Here is a 22,259-nt window from a genome sequence, read left to right as displayed (position 1 = left end):
TACCATATCCTACTGTGCACAGAACAAGAGTTCATGTATAACTGGTTGAAGCAGGAAAATTTCAATTAGCCAAATGAAGCTCATGGGGCATGCCTGTGGATGGGGTAGAAGCCTCTAAGATTGTATCGATTGAACAATATAGTGTTACATTTGCACCGAGCAAAATGCAAGCTATATCAAAAAGGATTCTAGAAGTGGATTCTGACTATGGTTCTTAAATGGTGCAAGGCTTTATTATGTTAATTGAAGTTGCATTATGAAAATTTATTAATCTTTCAGTTCAATTCAAGATGAATAAAATGAAAAAACAAGCTTTCAAGCTGAAACTCCATGAGAGGTGTCTGCTCTACATGTCTCCAGTTTTCGAAGAAACAAACCAAAAACAGCAATCGAGCAAGAATTGGAGACTCTTTGAGGACACTATCTAAAGCTCAACTGTAGGGAGATGGACTTGCATACGAATGCTGAACCTGGACAGCCCATAAGCACAGCTCCAAATGATAATAGCTAAGCACTGTCCCACACTATTAGTCATATATAGCTATAAGAACAGAACTCCCTCTTCCCAATTTAAGTATCAGAGTTTGTTTGGCTCATAGATCAGTTGTGATGCACAAACATAGAACATATGATATGAAAAGAATTGTATGTGGAATATTCAACCATGCATGAGATGGGAGTATTGGACATATCAAACAAATCTTTATGCCAACTAATTAGACAGCAGAGATCTTGAAGAGGCAAACATCATGCATAATATACCAACTACACGACCATTCAAGTAGCAAAATAACATCATTGTTAAAATTCATGTCCATTCTTCATGCTAGAATTTCATTCTGCCAAGTCCACATACACTCGACCACTAATGCAAAAATTAACAGACTCGACGAGATTAGCAAATTCCTAAAGATGCAGCAAGCCTGAAACCATCAAGAACTGCTTGATCTCAATTGAAAAGTTCGTGAAAGATTCAGTGCCAGAGACATCCAATAAGTCACCAGGGTGAATGATAAAAGATTTCACTTCCCTCTTCTTCCAAAGGGGCCAAGCTTTATACCCCTGCCAAAATGGATCAACCCAACCCAATGAGGTAACAAATCAAGTATTCCTCATTGTATGCTTCCAAACATAGTAAAAATACTAATAATAATAAAAACACAGGAAAAATTCATAGCCAAACTATTCATTCTGAATCGAAACAGCAAGATCGATATACTAAAGCATGGATAAGCATCCCCATAGTTCACCATTAGAGAAGTTACAATTACATTCCTTCTACATAGGTGACTAATCAAACATAACTAGTTTGGTATCAAGTTCTAATCACTTTACACAGCATATTCATCAATTCACCCAACAAAAAACAAAGATTCCCAGTTAAACCATGTAGCTCAAACTACGAATTTGTGCTCGTGTGTTTCAAAATCAATTAGCGGGCTTGAAAGTGTATGGAAGTGACAACGGACCTCTCCTGCCTTCATTATCATCCAGCAGCCTCTGAACCCTCTTCTTAGCACAGTATTGCCTATCAAAATGCTTCACCTACAATACAAATCAAAACGTATTATAGAAACACAATTTCTCAAAAATCAAACCCAAAATTACAATGATGAAACAACAATCAAACTTATATTAGATGAAATTCAAAATAATTACCCAAGTAGGTCGGCATTGTTTGACATATTGATCCCTGGGTTTCTTGCATTCGACCGGGTAGAGCAGCCCCACTGATGCAATTTCTGTAGGCTTCTTGTTCGATTCCTTCTCCAAACAAGCATAGAAAGCGTCGCGCGCCTTTTAAAATTGAAAAAAAAAAAAAATCCAGTGATTATTAGGGTTTGAGTTTTCTACATATGAATTCATTTCATATATCCATATACATACATATAAGAAATGGGAAATAAATTGGGGAGTACCTTATAGCAGGATTGTCTAGCTTTCGAGAGGACATCGGCATGGACCGTATTAGGGTTCTGTGATGCGTAAGCTTCAACCGCCATAACTACACACACAGTCACACACACACACACACACACACACAGAGAGAGAGAGAGAGAGAGATTTCTTGTAGCAGAAGAAGTGTCTGGATAGTAGTAGTACCTAAATTGTAAATTGAAAGAGTTCGCCATGTTTGGTTGCGGTATAAGGGGAACGGCAAAAGTATTAGTTATCCGTGTTCGGTTTATCTATTGTTTGGTTGCACAAAAGTGGTTCGTATCAACACGATTACACTTGAATTTTTTATTAAATTGTGAATTAATTGACATAAGACAGGTTGAAAAAGACTATTCTCTCCTGGACATACTATAATTAAATGGTTGTCATTACCTGTAACACGTATAGCGATGACAATTTCTTCGGCCCGAAGGGTTTTTGCCTCGTCCTCATCCTTAATGGGGTGAATTTAGTGGCCCTTAAATGGATTTGGAATGTGTATGATAAAATAATTGAAAACTCAAAGCGGTTTTGGGTGGGGGCGGATTTAGTGATGACCCTGCCCCGATTATATATGTATCTTTTAATTTTTTATATATAAAATATATATTTTATATTTTTAAGACTCTTGTTACTTTATTAGAAGTGCATATTAACATATTAATATTCAATACTTAGTAATTTAAAAATTGGACCAACTTATTTATTAGCCAAATTTGAGCACATTGGGTTAGTTTTTTTTTTTTTTTTTTACTACATAATAAAAGTGGCATGACTCGGCCCACCCCTGCCGCACCCCGTAATTAAACGGAGTACATGGGGCGGAACCGATATTTTGTCTATCGAAGTAAGCGTGGAGATGGTATAACAATTACAAACCTGTTCCAGAGTAGGGACGGAATTGGTATGATAAATTTTCTAATAGGGCGGAGTAAGATTTAGCCAAACCTGTCTCGTTGCTATCCCTAAACATGCACAGAAATAAATAAATAAATAAGTGGTACTCCTCTAATGGTAATTTGCATAAAAAAGAGAAGATTTAATACTAGGGATGATGAAAATTTGATAAATTAAATAGTTGTTTTTCTAAGTTGCTTGTGATTTACAATGTGTCAAAATTTTGAAATTACTTTTATCTTAACTGTAAATATATGCTATTATACTAAATTTTGGTGAGAATTAAATTTATTAAGTTTGGATCTGCTTGGTTGTACATTGCATTGGCCAATTTGAAATGATTGAAAGGGAATGAAAGACATAAGAAAATAAAAGTAGAAAGATAATGGAAGAGAAAATTAACTTTGATAGTGAGGATGGCATAAAAAATAAATTGAGATCACAAATTAGTTAGAACCTTTTTTTTCCCTTACTAGGTTCAAAGTGAATCTAAAGGTACAATTAGACAATCAAAAAGTTTTAAGCTAAAACATTATTACACAATTTCAAAGGATTATTTTAAGTAGATAAGTTATTTGACTTTGGTGTCTGTGAAAAATATATCCGATCGAAATTCCATATCCGTCATTATAAAATTATTCTGTTATAAATCATTTATTATATAGTTAAGTTGATATATTATATTTTGCATTTTCTATTAAATATGTGCAATTTCCTATACATTTAGTATAGCATTAGATACTCTATTTATGGAGTATTATTATTATTTTTTTTTTGGCCTGCTTAGGTCATTCTTACTAATAGTTAATGTGGTTTAATCACAAATATAGAAGTAGTTTGTAATTATTAAATATAGAAAGTTAAAAAAAAAAATCAGGGAGGGTGATTGAATTTATTTTTAAAAAAATTATTATTCTTATTTATTATTTTTATGATTTTATAATTACAAATTATTTGAGCATTTGTAATTAAACTATATAGTAGGATGACCTACTCAGGCAAGTTTTGTCCAAAATAATAAAAAAAACATAAAAAATGGGAGGGAGACAAATGGTCAAGCCCAAAACAAAAAATGAACAAATGAAGCCCAAAACCAAAGAAATATACTATAATTATTATTTTAGATTGGATTATTGTCTGATAGGATCAAACACAATTTATATCCAATTTGTTTAACAAATTATCATGTTCGAGTTATAGGATGAAATTGACATCAAAATTCGATCCGTAAAGACACTATTAGAGCTAAGCTTGCACTAATTGTGCATACGAATTAAGAATGTTTGTGATTAGAAGATTCTCAGATATGCCCTAAAAAAAATAGTATCTTTTTCATGTTCTTCTATGTGGGTAATTGGGATTTCCCGATGAAATGGTGCAACACCAAAGTATGGTCTCTCTCCGTGGGTTTTATTTTATATATATATTTGCTTTGATAAATAATTTCTCTTTGTGAATCCACTAATATACATAAAAATACTAGTAATATATTTATGTACTTGGAGACACAGCATTGAAGTATTTCAGTTCAAAGGACCAAGTGGTTTGGAAGGTACGCCTGCTTAGACTCAACCAAAAACTGCATTTTTGGGATAAATACACACACACACACACATTGTGTTTTTGACCTCCTTTCCTATCTCTTTCCTCCAATTCTTACTTTTTTGCATATAGTTATTCAAAAGAAGAATTGGGTGTGTGTATTACATACGTATATATGAATATATATATACAAACATATCTCCTATTGTCTGTCAATTGTTTGAACTAATACAGTTTCAAAGTTCTTTCTCCTGGATTTGGTTATGGTATGGTGGACCATCTTGGAAGGAAAACAATACCCTTTTGGAAACTTTAGAGGATAGGACCATGGATGCTGCTAAATATGGAAATATTTCATTGTTTCCACACCGATTATATTCGTATCAAATCAAAGCCATGGGCAAGGGAGAAAATTCTATATATACAGGTCAGAAAGTTACTTCAATTAATCAATTTTTAAAAATTTATATTTATTGCCTTTTTCGAGGCGCCCTTTTCTTGTTTGCCAAGTCCTTTCCTTGATTACATATAAAACTAATATTATATGTATATGTATTAAAACATGATTTTGTTGTTTGACAGCAATTACTGCTTGGTGCTGGGAGCAATTCATACCTTCTTTTACAGAAACATAATTACTCAGGTAATATTGCTGAGCTTCCCTTTCATGTTATTTTTATTTGCTTTTTGTGTATTTTACCATTTTACTTCACTATGTGCTTGATTTTTTTTTTTTTCTTCTTTTTTCTTTTTGATATCAGTATTTTGAAATTAGAATGTGATTTCATTTGATATTATAGAAGATTAAGTTGTTAAAAGATGATAAAGTGACTAGATAAGCATAAAAATTAGGCGGGCAAAAAGGATAGGACCCTTTTGCCTGAATATGCAACTGCATCAATGGTTTCTGTCCTTGTACTAGTTTTTTTGGGGGTAAATAATCCATGTATTAGATTCTTTGTGATATATTTAATTTAATTATTAAATTTCTTAGTTATATTCTAATATATCTATGGACATGCCCTCTTCATGGTGTTTTAAAATTTACAACCAGCATTAAGTATTAAGTTTAATGTGCACTTCACCAGATTTGATGCATTCAGGGCAAAAAAAATATTAAGATTGTTATCCTTGGGATTATTTTAATGATGTGCTCTTAGATTTCGACTAGGAAACCTTACTCGGAGTAATTTGGATACTAACTATCATTTAGGTGGTGACTTTATTTGGCCCTCGAGTTTATGCTTGGGCGTGCCAGAGTCCTTGGCTCGGACTTGAGTTCAGGTGTGACTTGGGACGACCTGTTGAAATTGTGGTGTGGATGATGAAGCGATTGTAAGGAGGCAAGGGAGGTCCCTCTTAGGTTGTCCTTGCCTTGATGCCAAGGACTTAATATGTCTCCGGGTGCCTGATTGTGGTGTTGAGATGGAAAGTAGTAAGTGATGAACTTATGATGGTTCAAATGAATGTGTTGGCATGTAAAAAGACATGGGATTTAAAAGACGAATTCCGTTATGCATAAGAGATTTCAAACTGCAATAGCTGGAGAAGTAAAAAAACAATTTTACAAGAGTCTAGGCTACTGGATTGGAAATTGAAGTACCATGGCTAAAGATACATGAAAGAAAAAAAAATGAAGACATGGTGTTTGTTGGTGCTAGGACGTCTTCCTTGAAAGTCATCCCTCATTCTTATAGGTGTGCTAAAGCACTTGAGGGACGTTTCAAACAGTTCCATTGCTCATTCCGGTGATGGACACATGTCCCCCCAAATATTCTATTTTCCTAAAAAGAGGTGTTTGGCCTTTAACCGCTCAATTGCATATTCAATCCATCAGACCAATTTTGGCCTATTCAATCCAAGTGGCCATTCAAGTTTATGTTACACATATCTGACCGATGTTTAACTAAATATGTCCAAGGTATCAATTCGTTTAAGCGACATTTTTATCAGTATTGAAGACATATTGGTCCAATTTATTCTTCATGTGAAAAAGACTAGCATTCAATACTTGGCCTTCGTCCAAGCATTCTTCAGCTTCATCCTAACATTCCAAACTTGAGATTGCAAGTGAGAACCTGACACAGTTGCTCCTTAGGAGTAGGAACAGTGAAGATGGGTGTCTTTTGAATTGCTATGAAGTAGTGCCCAATTATCTCATCTTGCGATAGGAAAATAGAAAAAAAGACAACAGCAACAACTCATCTTGCGTTGATAGGTCGTTAGCTTTAACTTTATATAACTTTCTTAAACATTGAACAGTTAAAGCAAGGGAATGAAGTGAATACCACAACTATACTTGGAGACTAGGACATATCCAAACAATGACTTTGTTTAATAGAGTTGTAAATGTTCTTTTTCTTATAATCAGGAGGGTATATGTGGCTGCGTATAACCAAACTTTATACTTTTTGTAAGTGTTTATCAGGCAATGTTAATGGTATACCTTATCAAAGAAACTTGGTAAGATTTTAAATGATCTTTCTTGCTGAATATGATATTGAATGAAAATTGATGTCATCAATAATACCATTCAAGTCAATTCGATTTGCTCCATTTTATGAAACATATCCTAGTAGATACCATTTTTTAAGCACAAATTTAAATTTCATTCAATTCAAGCTGGGTCAGTTCTGGTGGTACTGAAAAAAATTAAGCGGTTGGATTAATTATCGGTTATGCTGATAATAAAAAGGCAATATAGTTTTCTTTTTAAAAAATTTTTTTTTTTTGAATATCAGTGAAGCATTTTTCATAATATATAATATTTAACGCGTTTAATACGTGTATAATATGGTTCAACTTAAATATACAAGTACTATTCATCATATTTGAAACTTAAACGGAAATTATTATTGTTATATGTATGACTATATATGGGATTTTGCTAACTGTGGTAATCTGCCAAGAAAACTTTTAGGCATTTATTGGTGGTTAATTTTAGCATGCCATCCTTTTTGCTTCCAGTTTATCACATGCATTTTGTTTGTCCTGGCTAAGAAGCATGGACACGGACATGGACATGATACGATACGATACACCAACACGCCAAATTCTAAAAAGGTAGGACATCGGTGTGGACATGGGTAATATAAATATATTTATATATCTATTGAGTAAAATATTTATAGAACTTTAATTACTTTATAATTTCTATACTGAAGTTACATGAGTTAGAAGGTAAAGCTATTTGAATATCCTAAAGAATATATTATATTATAAATGATAGTAGTATTATATATAATTGTAGTTATGTTTTTGTTCATATTACATGCTATGACGTGTTTGATGTCAATTTTTTTAAAAGAAAATGAGGTTGGACACTTTGATACATATTCATAATGTTGTTTGTAGGACTATCATATGCTTATTGTATATCGAATGTGGGATATGTTGTTAAGTGTCTGGAATGTGTCGACCAAGTGTACGAGATGTGTCGATCAAGTGTCCAAAATAATAAAAAATATTTTTGAATTATGGACATGGTCATGAAGTGTCAGAGACGTGTCAAGGAGTGTCCATGAAGTGTCGGTGTCAACACGGACGACACCTCATAGAAGTGTCCGTGCTTCTTAGGTCCTAGGCAACCTAAAACCTTTTTATTTCAAAGTACATCTCCACAGTTCTTCCAACTTAAAGGTCGCCCCCCTGTTGGTTTAATAAACTAAAACAATGTAATTGTTCCAATTGAATATATGGATGAAAGTTTTAAATAATTTTCAATTCTTGGTGTAAGCCTATAGATCTTTAAAATTTACTTGTCTCTCCCCTAATTCTTGAGATGCGGGTCACCTTCAAAACAATGGCAAAAAAAGGTAGTAGTAGGACGTATACATCAACACATAGTGTTTTGAATTTATGCTATGTTCTAATCTTGAAACAAGTGGAGTTTGGGAAAGCAATTTGTTGACAGTTAATGAAGACCAGATATCCCCTTCTTTTAGTTTCAAACTGATTGCTTTCCATGATGCTGGATAGGAAAGTTCTGAGACCTTGATGAAGTAGATGCTTAGAACTCTTGTAATTTAGTATATTATAGGAGAAATTTCTTGATCTCGTTCTAAGCACCTTCTGTTGAATCGCTTATCCTAATGACAATGGACACCTAGGCTGGCATTACCAGGAACGCATTTTGCTCATCATTGTTTTAATTTTATTTTGCATATTTTATTTTAATTTATCCCGATTTTTTGAATCAACTTACTTTTCCTCAAATTCCCTAGGGAAGAAGAAATGAGCATGATTTCAGATTCTACAACAAATGTGACTGGTGAAGTTTCGGATTCAAACAGACGCAATTACTGTATTGAGTCTAACAAGCGTCCTAGACATGATAACGGTGTCTCCACTTCCAGATTCAAAGGAGTTGTGTGTCAAGCAAACGGCCACTGGGGTGCACAGATATATGCTAACCACGTGCGAATCTGGCTCGGGACATTTAAATCAGAGAAAGAGGCTGCAATGGCTTATGACAGTGCCGCCATCATAATAAGGAGTGGAGACCCTCACCGAAACTTTCCATGGACACACATCACTGTCCAAGAACCAAAATTTCAAAGTCTATTCGATAAAGACGCACTAGTGAATATGATAAAGGATGGTTCCTACCCATCCAAGTTTGCAGATTTTGTAAGGGCTCAATTTCAAAAGGGAGAGTTTGAAGTTGGTCCCAGCTTGACACCAGTGCATGCAAGTAAAGGGTCTTTGTGCAGACAATATTTTCAGAAGGAGCTAACACCTAGTGATGTTGGCAAGCTTAACCGACTTGTCATTCCTAAGAAATATGCCTTGAAGTATTTTCCTCCGATTTCAGAAGATTCAAATGGAGGTGTGTCCAACATGCCGCTAGTTTTTTATGACGGGTTGATGAGGTCATGGGAATTCCGATACTGCTACTGGAAGAGTAGTCAAAGCTTTGTCTTCACCAGGGGTTGGAATCGTTTCGTGAAGGAAAAGGAATTGAAGGCAAAGGACATGGTGATTTTCTCCACTTGTGAGTATGATGGCCGATCATTCTGTGTCATTGATGTAAGTTACAACGACGGGGTTGAAGGGGTGGTTGACAACATCAATGTAGATAATGAAATGCGACGAACATTACAACTTAGTACAAGGAAAAACTATGATGATGGTGAGAATGATGAGGAATTTGAGGAGGTGAAACTGGAACTTGGTTTGGGAAAAGAAAACGTTTATGGCGAGGAAGAGAAGAAATTTGTGGGGACTAAATCAACAGAACCAGAGAGAAATGGTCTTTGGCTTTTCGGTGTGCAAATAATTTGACAAGGGTGTCTGTTTTTCTAATAGGAATTTAGTACTTTGTTCATTATAAGAGTTTTCATATGCAACTAATATTTCCCTCCAGTTTTATTTCATTGGGTCATATTGGTGATATTGGAAACTCCTATAACTTGGCTTAGATTGTCTCCAATAACTTGGCTTATTGGGGATGGATTATTTTAATTTAATTTTTAGTCTGTAGAGACTAATTTTGTCAATTCTGTTTTGAATTATTGTGGAAGGTTTTGTTTTTTTAATTTAGTTTTGGATTTTTAGGCAATGTGTTGTTGATCTTATTTGCAAGAATGGCACTATTTTTCTGTATTCACATGTACATGTATATGTATAAAACTGGTTATTTTGAACATTATCTGCATAAAAATTGTTTGATACGTGCTTTTTTTCAAGAAAATTTATACGAACATCAGTTTGACTTGATAACACTGAAGGAAGAGGAAAGATGATTTACAAGGATACAGATTGTATTTTGTCTATTTTCATTCTGCTTGCTCGTATATATGCATAAAATTTGGGTAAAATAACTTTCATAACATTAGTTTGACTTGCTTCTGTTTGGTACTTAGCTGGCAGTTTAGTACATCACTATATATATATTATATAAGTATATGTATATATATTTATATAGGAAAACTGAGTCATATATCCAGAGTAATCATTAAATTCTGATGTGCATTTTCAGCAAATTTGTGTTCTTGTGGTGGTGCTACAAGCTCATTCTGTTGTCAAAAACAAATGCACCATTTGGTTAATCACAATAACTGCCCTTTGGTGCTCCTTTCATGTATTATTATCATTATTATTTATTTATTAATCAAGAATATGGTGTCAAATACACCATGAGTCGTGATACAGCGCCCAAAAGTCGGATCCAACAACATTTATGTAAATAGAAGGTGACATTATTAATTAAACAATTGAATGCATCGACTTTTAGAGTACGAATCATTTTTCGGACTTCGAATTTTTGTGGGCAGATGTCTTTGGAGACGGAAGATAACAAGATGCTAGAACAAAAATTTGTGAGGTTTGGGCTTGAAACTTAGTGGCCCATTTTGTCTTAGTGAACAGATATTTAGTCTAAGTTTGGGGTTTAGTGGGCCTATTTTGTGTGTTTCAAGCCTTTGGATTCCAATTTTCATATGGGACCAAATAATTATTAAACTGTGGGCCCCCAAGGATATTTGCGCTTGCCTGGCCCATGCATTTGCCTCATTTTGGTCACCAAATTAATCAAGTGGTCATGTCTAATTATAATCAACTTTAGTTTTCATTTCACATAGCCAAATCACATACATTTCTATTCTAATAATGGATGATTGTGTGACACTCCACATTATTTAGGTATGATTCCTCAATTTATGTAATTAAAGAACTATAGAGCATAATTACATGTTGATCCAAGAACGTATATAATTGATGGCAGTTAGACCATCACTATAATATGGTTCAATTATTATGACTTTCAACATCCATTACCAAGCCCTTCTTGTTACTAATTACATAATTAGTACTAATTTAAGTTTAAGAAACTGTTTATAATAAAGAAATCAACATCACAAATCTAAGTACCTCCCCCAAATGGTTGCACTAATATGCATATATGTGTGTATATATAATATTTTAATCATGTTATTAGCTAAATAATGGATACAGCGTGGCAATCGTTCGTTGATCGGTACGATCCCTGTCAAACTTAATTGTCAGCTTGGATTGTCATTTTGAAAGGATTTAAGGTAATCATAGTATTTTTTAATTATTTGTGCAACAGCCATTTATGATTAACAAGTTCATTATTGTGTGTTGTCATTTTATATATTTCAAATATGTAGCACTATCTCAATATTTAATTTAGTAAATTTTATATATGGGACAAGTGCAAAAACACTCTTAATTTTTTTATATTGTGCAAAAATACCGATCTAACATAAATTAATGTTATAATACCCTTTTGCCATTTTACTCTTCCTAAAATGTCTAAGGGAGAATATATGTTACTAATCTCAGAGTGCAGGAATATTATGTGCACACTACTTTATATATATATATATATATATATATATATATATATATATATATATATAACTTTTTTCTCTTTATATATCTCTAAACATTTTTTTTTTTTAACTTTGAGAATTTGTAGAAAAAGGATTTGAATGTTTTGAGATTTCAGTTTACTCTTTTTTACTATATATATATTGGTACCAACACTGTTAAAAAAAATAATAAAAAAATCCCAATATCAATGTGCACTGGTTTTCGGAGTTTGGAAAATTTTTGTTTTCTTTAATTTGCACTTAATTTTATTTTTTATTTTCTATTTTTATCTTTACTTTTCTTTTATACTTTTATTTCTATTTTATATTTTTATCTTTACTTGTCCATTGGCGACGTCCTCCAATGGTATCATTTTTGGTCATTTTATAAAATTATATATTTTTATATATTTTATAAAATGGTTCAATAAGAGTAATTTAGTCAACTTATGGTTTAAATTTGTTAAAGGGATCTATTTGCACCAAATTGAAACTTTAGGAGTATTTTTTTCACGAGAGGGACATCTTACAATAATGTGTCATTTTATAAAATTATTTATTTTTATATATTTTATAAAATAGTTCAATAAGGGTAATTTAGTCAACTTAGAATTTAAATTTGTCAAAGGGACCTTTCAATTCATAGACGTAGATCTCGAACCTATGAATGGGGATATTCCCGAAACTCACAAAGAAAAAAGGAAGTGAGTTAGACAAAAAGAAAAGCAACTTGGACAAAAAAAGAAGTGGCTTGGACAAATAGAAACGAAGTGGCTTAGACAAATCTTTTTTGTCGATAACCTCAGACCAATCAATTGAATATTGATTAATACGTAATCGATCGAACATTACTTAAAAATGACTTTTCTGCTCCGAAACAAAATGTTCCAAATGTTCCTGAAAATTCTTGCTCCCATTAGACCATTTGTATCTATATGCATTAGGATCCCGATTCATGGATTTCTCGGTTCGAGAAATAAAAATAAGAGGAACGAACCAAATTTGCACCAAATTAAAATTCTAAGGGTGTGTTTTTTTTTTTTTTTTGCACATGAGGGCTTTAATATGCACTGTACTAATATGCACATATATATATATATATATATATATATATATATATATTGTTCTAGTATTTTAATCATGTTAAATTAACTAAATAATGGACATATGGTGGCAATCGTTCGTTGATCGGTACGATTCATATCAAACTTAATTGTCAGCTTGGATTGTCATTTTGAAAGGATTCAAGGTAATCATAGTATTTTTTTATTATTTGTTCAACAGCCATTTGTGATTAACAAGTTCATTATTGTGTATAAATCAAACTTAATTGTCAGCTTGGATTGTCATTTTTAAAGGATCTAAGGTAATCATAGATTTTTTTAATTATTTATTCAACACCCATCTGTGATTAACAAGTTCATTATTGTGGATTGTCATTTTATATGGTTCAAATATGTAGTATACTATATCAATATTTAATTTAATACATTTTAAATGTTGTTGAACATCAATTAATTGCAAGATTACATTGCTATAACATCCTTAAAATTTTTTTTATGCACATGGAAGTACGTTTTAAATGTTGTTGAGATTAGTTGTGCCATTATATATATTGTTAACCTCTTTAATTAAAATTTTATTTACCAAAGTTACAAATTCTCATGTGCTGGTGGTTACATGTAACAAAGGTCATTTGTTTCACATTGAATCCAGATGGAAATTTGATTCGATATAAATGAATGGGTATGCAGCGCTACCTAATAATTCCAATTTTTTGATAAATGGGTAAGCGTCCATCTGTTACAGTTGGTATCAAAGTCAAATTCAGTGTTTGATCTAGTTCCAAATAGGTAGGGTAACCTGATCCCAACGAAGAGATTGCATCATAATGAAAAAGTGACTGGGTATTAAACTAAGAGGCTGAATGTGAACAACAATTGAGATGAATTTTTTAATTTGTTAGCATTATATATATATGTGTGTGTGTGTGTGTGTGTGTGTGTGTCAGTGTGTGTAAGAGATAAATGTTGTGTGTGTCCAGGGAAGCAATATATGTGTGTGTAGCGAGAGATGTTCTTACTAATTAATGCCAAAAAGCAATATATATATATATACATATTATATATATATATATATATATATATATATATGGAGAGAGATGTTCTTAAAAAATGCAAAAAGATAAGAACACATGGATGATGTTATATTTGTTTGGTAGGACTGAGTGAATAGGATGACCAAAGTTACAGAACTTTAGAATACTGGGTGGTTTTAGTTGTTTTGGGAGACCTAATGTTAGTTTTTTTGTCCCATCTTCTCACCTGAAAAATATGGTCTACAAGCTTTACCTTGTTTCTTCATTAATGTCTGTATTTTCAACTTACAACCATACCAGATCATTTGACTACCAATTTGCCTGATAATTAAAGCACAACCTAAGAAACCGCATTACTATGCGTTAATTACATGCATTAAAAGACGACCCACTAACGAAAAATATATATATATATATATATATATTAGTTGTTTGGGAAAAATAAAGTAAGTGCACTAAATGCACTCCATAAAATATAAAATTTAAAATAACGCTTTTCTATAATTAAGTAAGTGCACTAATCACATCGTTGCTGATTCAAAATCAAATATTGGTTTTGTCTAGCAAGACCAAATTGACTCTCTGCCAACTCAACAATATTTTTTACCTTATTTTTACTCTCTGAGCTTTCATATATCCAAGAAAAATAATACAGTAGTACATTAATTTTTTTCACTGTAGTATATATATATATATATATATATATATATATATATTGTTGAAAGATTGGAATTGCAATCATCACTATTGTTTATTAATCAAACTTCATATATTTAATTCGTTTGATTAGTGAAGTGTCATCTCATCAGCTGTTTCTAGCTTTCGCTTTCGTCAAAGAGTAGTATTTAACTAGGAGGTGAAAAAGCTTTTTCCCTACCTAATTCATTCTCCTAATTATAGGGTTTACAACATAATTGATGCTATGGATGACCTCAAGTACTGGATTAATTAGGACGTTGATGGGTTTATCTGAGCTCAATTCCAGCTCTAAAACCCTAAACGCAACCTCAATTTGAACATTAGGAATCTACTCCAAGCAAAACTTCAATTTTTTTTTTTTTTTTTCCAAATTAAACAAGGTTTAGTGGAATTTGATGAGTGTGCATTTAATAAATAAATAAATAAAGTACAACCACTAGCAATAATAATATTCACAAGAGTCCTGATGCAGAGTTCAAAAATTAGACGTATCTATTTTAATTAAGTCGATTGAAACGATAGACCATAAACGGAACTATTTTTCACGAATGTGTATATTACGGTACACGCAACTAAAAGAGTTTTGGTCTAAATGAGTTCGTTGAAAAGGAATTATTCAAATGGTAATGTTGGTTCGATAATGGATTTAGGCTAATGGACCATTAAATGCAGACTAGTTGCTATGAAAGGTACCTGATGATTGTGTGATCAAAATCAAGGCCATTGTGGCTTTCAACACGATTAAGGAAGTTTATTTGTGGATGATTTTATTATAAAAAGCATGGAGTAGTGTATAAAACTGTGTTTCCACTCTCATCAAATTCAAATGGTGTCCACCACTACTCTTGATAGGAATTTAATTGTGTCCTTTTTGTGCCATGCATAAGAGAGAAACTTTATTACTCCTGTTGCATTATATAATTAGCGTATTCAATTGTTCATACGCAGCGTGTGTAATAAATGTGTATGCATATATATTGCAAGAATGGTTTAAATGTGCTCGTACAACAGGTGCAATGAAGTTTTTCTTCCTAAATAGTAGTTGCAGGATATATACATATTTTAATTATTTGAGACCAGTACTTAATGTTATAGTACTTGTTAGCCGGGATTACTACTGTGTTAAACACAACCTCAATTTGAACATTAGGAGTCTACTCCAAGCAAAACTTCATTTTTTTTTTTTTTTCCCTTCCAATTTAAACAAGGTTTAGTGGACTTTGATGAGTGTGCAGTTAAAAAAAAAAAATTAACACCGCTAGTAATAATAATAATCACAAGGGTGTTCTGGTACAGAGTTCAAAAGTTAGACGTAATTATTTCAATTAAGTCAATTGAAATGATGGACCGTAGACATACAGAACTCTTTTACACGAATATGTGTACCACGGTACATGTTACTGTAAGAGTTTTGGTCTAAATAAGTTCGTTGAAAATGAATTATTCAAATGATAATGTTGGTTTGATAAAGGATTTAAGTTAACGGACCATTAAATGCAGGGTGCATCTTTGAAAGGTACTTGATGAGGTGTGATGAAAACCAAGGCATTGTGTCTTTCAACACAATTAAGGAAGTTAATAACATGTTGGATATATAAAACTGGTTTCCCACTCTCAACAAATTCAAATGGGACACCCCACTACTTAGTCTTGATAGGAATTTAACTGTGACCCTTTTTTGTGTCCCAAATAAGGAAAAAAAAAAAATTTATTGCTCTGTTACGTCGTGTAATCGTTCATATACGTATACATATAGGCATATATATTACAAGAATGGTTTAGATACGTCTGTTGTACAGTAAAGTTTTTCTTCTTAAATAATAGTTGCATGATATATACATGTGTTAATTATTTGAGACCAGCACCTAATGTTATAGTACTTATTAGCCGGAATTGTCTCATAGTGGTTGTGAGGCGGTAGCTGCAGTGGGTGGTGCGCGCAATGACGAATACACCGTCACGATGGAGGGAGGGAGGGATGGAACCGGTGCAATAATGGCCTCCCTCATACAAATACCTAGGTCCGTATGTGGGTGGAGATTTTATCAATTTCTTATAGGGTTTATAGAATTATTATTGAAAAAAATGAGACTACTTTTCATGTTCATATAACTCCAAAAACACCTAATACACACACACACACACACATATATATATATATTGCTACTCTCTTTGCCTTAAAATATTTAAACATTTTGAAAATTGTGACTCACAAACAATTTTCAAAGTGTTGGACCTCCGTCTTATATTAATTGTCCGTGTTTATAAATTGAAATTTTACAAAAATATATAATTAATGCATTGTCTCCTTTTAAAATTATCAATTTATCATTTTTAATTTAAATAAATATAATTATCAAATTTGAAATTTTTAAAAAATATAAAAGATAAAAAAATAAAATTTATTTGTTTTGACGTTTTTTTTTTTTCTAAATGAACTATTAATTTGAAACATGATAATGGATTACGTGACAGAGGTGATAGTAAAAAATGTGTGAACAAATCAAGTCAGTGGATATGAAATATGGATAAGTTGCTGAACCTAAAAAGAAAAGGTGATAGCGTTGCGTGACAAGAACCACACTCATCAATAATAAAGTGGCTATCTCAACAAAGCCAACTTTACAACCCTAGCGTAGGAAGATAGTTTTCTTCCTCAGATTTTTTTGTACTTACTGTTAAACAATAATTGAAAACAAGCTTACATCATGTAAACCATCACAGCCATTTATTTATTTATTTTTGATGACGTAAAAATTCTGGCAATTACCCATTCTTTAAACATGTAACTATCAAATAAATCTCAACTACTCACTCCGATCTCACAGTACAAATAACATTTTAAATCAAGAGTAATAATAGAGATAGGAAGACTCGAATACTGACTGATACAAGCCTGTGCCCTCACCTTACTAACTCATCCAAGCCCTCGGGACAGCTATTCTTTCTTTTTACAAAACCCAAAATGTCATAGTCTGGTTCATCCTATTGTGAAATCCAATAATGTTTTTGCCACCCTCCAATAACATTCAAATTACAAACCATACACAGTTTTGTCATTAGCAGTTCCAACATAAGAGATTGGAAAGATTATAAACAAACAAAGTTTTAAATTTTTTTTTTATAGTAAGTTATGATTTTTAAACTTTGTGGTGTTGTAATGCTTGCCAATTTAAAGTTAATTTGGCAACAAACCAAACAATCGGCCCTAAGCAACTTCCGTTAATTTCAAATTTGCACAACATTTCTACAAATTCAAAGAAAATATAGAAGGAAAATGGCATAGAGTAAACGAATCAAGATCCTATCATGTGTATTTTTTTGATTTTGTGTTTTGTCACGTGCATTTGCATCATTAACGCAACAAGTAACAATGCAACAACTATATAAATATAAGAGCAATACTTGTCTACTCACTAATGAATATATAGGTGATCTCTATTGATTGTGGACCAATCACAAATTCAAACATTGCTTGGAATTATAAAATCAGGAGTAATAAATAAGAAAAGCACAAAATAATTGAATTTATTTCCCAAAAAATTGTTTTACTTTTTTATTAATTTCTTGATTTTGAGATAACATGTGCAGTTGTTATAAGACCACAATAAAGATCACATACCCACTAAGTAAATAGATAAGTATTGTCCTAAATTTAATTCTCAATCTAATTATGTTACTACCTCTGTCAATTATCCCCTTTTTTGATGCTCCAAATTAGTTGTTCCCTAAAAATACCAAACCAATTAAATATTATCTTTCTATTATTGTCCTTTATGTTAACAAAAAAAAAAAATTCAAACTTAATAACTATATATATTTAAACTAAAAATGACAAGTTAATAATTTTAAATAGAGATAATGCATTTTAGTAAGAAAAAAAAATTAGAGATGTGTATTAACTGAATTTTTCTTTACGAAAATTCATAATTATAAACATAAAAGATTAACAGGTGTTGTTCTCCCGCTCCGAGAGCGTCCCCGTTCTTATGCTCCGCGCACTCTCACTTATATAACTTAATTTTATTGTTTTCACGCTTTTGCTTGAATTTGTTTTGTTTTGGTTTTTATTTTCGCTTAATGTGACTTACATTATAATAGAATATTATATATATATATATATATATAAAAGGGTTATATCGTTGTTTGACAACTGAATTACGACATTGCACCTAAAGACACAACATATGGAATAAAGGACATGAGACGCTGCTTGGCTACCCTAGTGTTTTTTGCATGACATCAGCATTTTCCAAATACAGTAGACCACCAAGCACATGGGTCAAAAGTCATCAAATTCATTGCATGATTGATAAGATGATGGAACATAATACACAAAGGAACACAGAATAATCACAAGAACAGATTCAATTCATCTAAAACTTAAGCAAAGCTGGGACTTCAATTAGCCTCGATTTCAATAATATCCAAATTAATTAACAACAACAATTCTTTTAAACAGACAACAATCTTCATTTTACGACCACCAATTACCCAAATTGATCAAGCTCCGGTGGGCGACGTCCACACGATGTCCTTGAGTGCCGGTCTCAGCTCCTTGCTGCAGAACTGATTGTATTCCAGTGTGTCACCGCTAGACTTATTCACCTCCACCACCAGGAACGACGGCGTCACGGCGAATATCTCCGCCGCGATCGCCAACTTCCCCTTCCGGCCGATGTGTTGCCCCTGCAACCTCACGCTGGAGTCGCTCTTCTTGACGCTGAACTTCATCGTCTTCGCCACCTCCTCCAGTGTCGATATCACGCTGCTCGCCGACCTCGTCGTCGCGAATCTCAGCTCTTTCTTCTCTTCCCTCTTCTTCTCCTCAAACAACGGCGACAAATCGAACCCCTCCGATAAAGAAATGATATGAAACGCGTTCAGAGTCTCTATTTCCTTCCCCTTCCCAACGTCGCCTTCGAATTCTTGCTCTTCTTTTGATATCACAGATTTCGGAATTGACTTCTTGAACCAGGATGAACCCATGATTTTCGCAATCGAAATCCGAGTATTTGGATTTGGATCTAACAATTTCGTGATTAATCTCCGTGATTCCGACGAAAACCACGGCGGACACTTGAAATCTCCTTTGTAGATCTTCCGATACATCGATACAATGTTATCGTCTTGAAACGGTAAAAATCCAGCTAGAAGGACATAGAGAATGACGCCGCAGGACCAGATATCCGCCTTCGCTCCGTCGTATCCTTTCTTTCCGATCACCTCCGGCGCCACGTATGCCGGCGTTCCGCACGTGGTGTGCAGAAGTCCGTCCTGCTTCAGGTGCTCCGCGAAGGCGCTGAGTCCGAAGTCCGTCACTTTCAGATTTCCTTCGTCGTCTAACAATAGGTTCTCCGGCTTGAGGTCACGGTGGTAGACGCCGCGGCTGTGACAGAAATCGACGGCGGAGATCAGCTGCTGGAAGTAATTTCTGGCCACCTCCTCCCGGAGACGTCCCTTGGCGATCTTGGCGAACAATTCGCCGCCGCGTACGAACTCCATCGCGAAGTAGATCCTGGACTTGCTCGCCATGACCTCGTGGAGCTCCACTATGTTAGGATGTTTCACCATCTTCATTACCGAAATCTCACGCTTCACTTGCTCCGTCATCCCGACCTTAATCACCTTCTCCTTTCCGACTACTTTCATCGCCACGTTCTTGCCGGACTGTAAATTCCGGGCATGGTACACCTTGGCGAACGTGCCATGACCTAATAGCCTTCCGAGCTCGTACTTTCCATGGAGCAGACTCTGGCCTTGATACTTTTCACTCTTATCCGCCATTTTTTAATACTGATAACTAATTCTTGAAAAAAAACAAACACAACAAAAAGGGCTAAAAATGGGGGAGATTTACAGCTGTGGTGGTGGTGGGCTGATGTTCACCCGTCTTCGACGTGTTTCCGGTGGCAATTCCGGTCGCCGGCGGATTTTTTGGACCTCCCTCCCGGGTCAGGGTTAGACAGCGAAGTTCTTCTCATCTCTCTGCATTCCCTAAGAGACCTCACCCTCTCGAAAATGAGTATTTGGCAGCCACTGAGTATTTGGCCTCCTCTCTTTTGATTCAGTGCCGTAGCTGCTCCTTATATAGTCGGTTTTCCGGATAAAATTACGATATTCTCCTTTGAGAAAGAGTGTTGATCGGACGGTTGTGCTGCATTTGAGACTTGTACGCGTGTCAAAATCTTGACTTGATGTAACTATAAATTTGGGAGTTTCTGAATAATCACTGTTATTAATTACTGCTATGACACGTCGATGGTTCAAGTGGGACTGTGCTTGTTTGACCATGGGAGCGTGCTTGGAACTGTCCTTGTGTTATTACGAGTTTGTCCTTCGTCGATTAGCCAATTAAACGCATTTGGCATATCCTTCAAATAATTCTGTGGGGCACGATGTGAATTTTGCAGCGAGTTGCTGGCGTTTTTATTGGTGTTTCGAGGCAACGACGTGTACAAGGAGAGTCAATCGCCGGAACACGCTTCCAAATAGTAGTACTATCATTGATACCTTTACGGGGTATGTTTGGTAGGTAGGATAGAAGTATGCTTGGTATGGTTAAAATAGATGGAAAATAAGAAGATAAGAAGGTGTTTTATTTATTTATTGGGACAGTAAATCGTAAGTTCATAACACAAACATATTTGGGGTACGTTGTTGTAAGATTGTTTTGAAATTGAAAACGATGTTTTGCTGTGAAAATATTAGATACATGTAAAATATGATTTTGAGTCATGAACGGTTATAAAACAAGAAAAAACAATTTTTTGGTGTTTTGGTTTTGGGCCATTATTTACTTCACGAAATATTTTAGCAACAAAAATATGTTTGGTGCAGTTTTATTTTATTTTATCTTCACGAAGTATTTTAGCACTGTATAAAATAAAATAAAACTGCACCAAACATGTTTTTGTTGCTAAAATCGAAACTGTAACAGTCCAAAAACAAAAACAGAATAAACAAAATGAATGCCAAACGAGACATAGTATATGGGTTAATGTTGACACTTCACTACATATGTTTGTAAGTAAGAGAGAAGTATGCTAAAAAAGAGAGGGAAAATAAGAATTTTTTTATCCGAAGATATCAAAAACAAATCGGTAATAAACGAACACAGAGTACAAAAAAATAAAGAAGAATAAATAAAATGCTGACAAGAAACTAAAATGATAATCTAATAATAAACCTCAGAACATATTTCCATTAATTAATAAACTCTTCTAATACAATTGATCCTCCAAAATACAACTCGGGAATCCATACTGTGTGGACCCCTAGAAAATTCAAACTAAACAAATAACAGTAATAACTGTCTAAATCAGGAAACTGAATCATAAAGGAACTCCTCTGTAGCATCGGAAGAATGAAGTAGACTGATCCCCGCTCAGCACGAACAACCTCTACTCCTGACGAACACCTGAAAAATAATGGTGGGTCAGGCCCACAAACAAGTTCTACTCTACTACAGTTCAAGCAGAGATCCGATACACGTATACATCCTAGTCAATCTAACAGTAACTAGTAGTCCGTATATATATATATACACACACACTAAAGGAAGCATGCATAACGCACATATAGTGGGCATGAGTACCTAAACCTACCAGAGTACACAACTATACTATATCTATCTACACATCCCTGGTGATATACGCGCCCTAACCACTGATTCTGAGACTCAAGCTCATATCATGGCACCATACTTATATATATATATATAATCTAGCAACCATCCTATCCAGTATAAA

General features: G+C 33.7%; 3 protein-coding genes across 4 annotated transcripts; 1 reads left to right on the top strand and 2 right to left on the bottom strand.

Moving 5' to 3' along the window:
• Window positions 1–776: 776 nt before the first annotated feature.
• Window positions 777–2,171, bottom strand: LOC132279754 (uncharacterized). Of its 2 annotated transcripts, XM_059781792.1 has the most exons (4): window positions 1,920–2,171; window positions 1,660–1,797; window positions 1,470–1,545; window positions 777–1,062 (listed from the first exon to the last, which is right to left on the bottom strand). In XM_059781792.1, exons 1-4 carry the CDS (start codon window positions 2,130–2,132, stop codon window positions 1,055–1,057), a joined length of 435 nt encoding a protein of 144 aa, XP_059637775.1. In that variant the 5' UTR covers window positions 2,133–2,171; the 3' UTR covers window positions 777–1,054. The 2 variants fall into 2 exon arrangements, with proteins under 2 accessions (XP_059637775.1, XP_059637774.1); XM_059781791.1 differs by lacking the exon at window positions 777–1,062 and having other exon boundaries at window positions 1,171–1,545; window positions 1,920–2,170.
• A 6,374-nt stretch (window positions 2,172–8,545) lies between these two features.
• Window positions 8,546–9,981, top strand: LOC132278966 (AP2/ERF and B3 domain-containing transcription factor At1g51120-like). The gene has a single exon (XM_059780874.1). It carries the CDS (start codon window positions 8,611–8,613, stop codon window positions 9,658–9,660), a length of 1,050 nt encoding a protein of 349 aa, XP_059636857.1. The 5' UTR covers window positions 8,546–8,610; the 3' UTR covers window positions 9,661–9,981.
• Window positions 9,982–18,858: 8,877 nt separating this feature from the next.
• On the bottom strand, window positions 18,859–20,562 carry LOC132279751 (CBL-interacting serine/threonine-protein kinase 6-like). The gene has a single exon (XM_059781788.1). The coding sequence runs from the start codon at window positions 20,293–20,295 to the stop codon at window positions 19,012–19,014; it is 1,284 nt and encodes a 427-aa protein (XP_059637771.1). The 5' UTR covers window positions 20,296–20,562; the 3' UTR covers window positions 18,859–19,011.
• Between the last annotated feature and the right edge of the window lie 1,697 nt (window positions 20,563–22,259).

This window comes from Cornus florida, unplaced genomic scaffold (assembly GCF_030987335.1).
Source record: "Cornus florida cultivar Cherokee Brave unplaced genomic scaffold, ASM3098733v1 CherokeeBrave_3.0.0_Hap2_Chr10, whole genome shotgun sequence".
In the NCBI taxonomy this organism is placed as follows: Eukaryota; Viridiplantae; Streptophyta; class Magnoliopsida; order Cornales; family Cornaceae; genus Cornus; species Cornus florida.
Note: the sequence above shows the minus strand (reverse complement) of the source record. Positions and strands in the feature narration are given on the sequence as shown.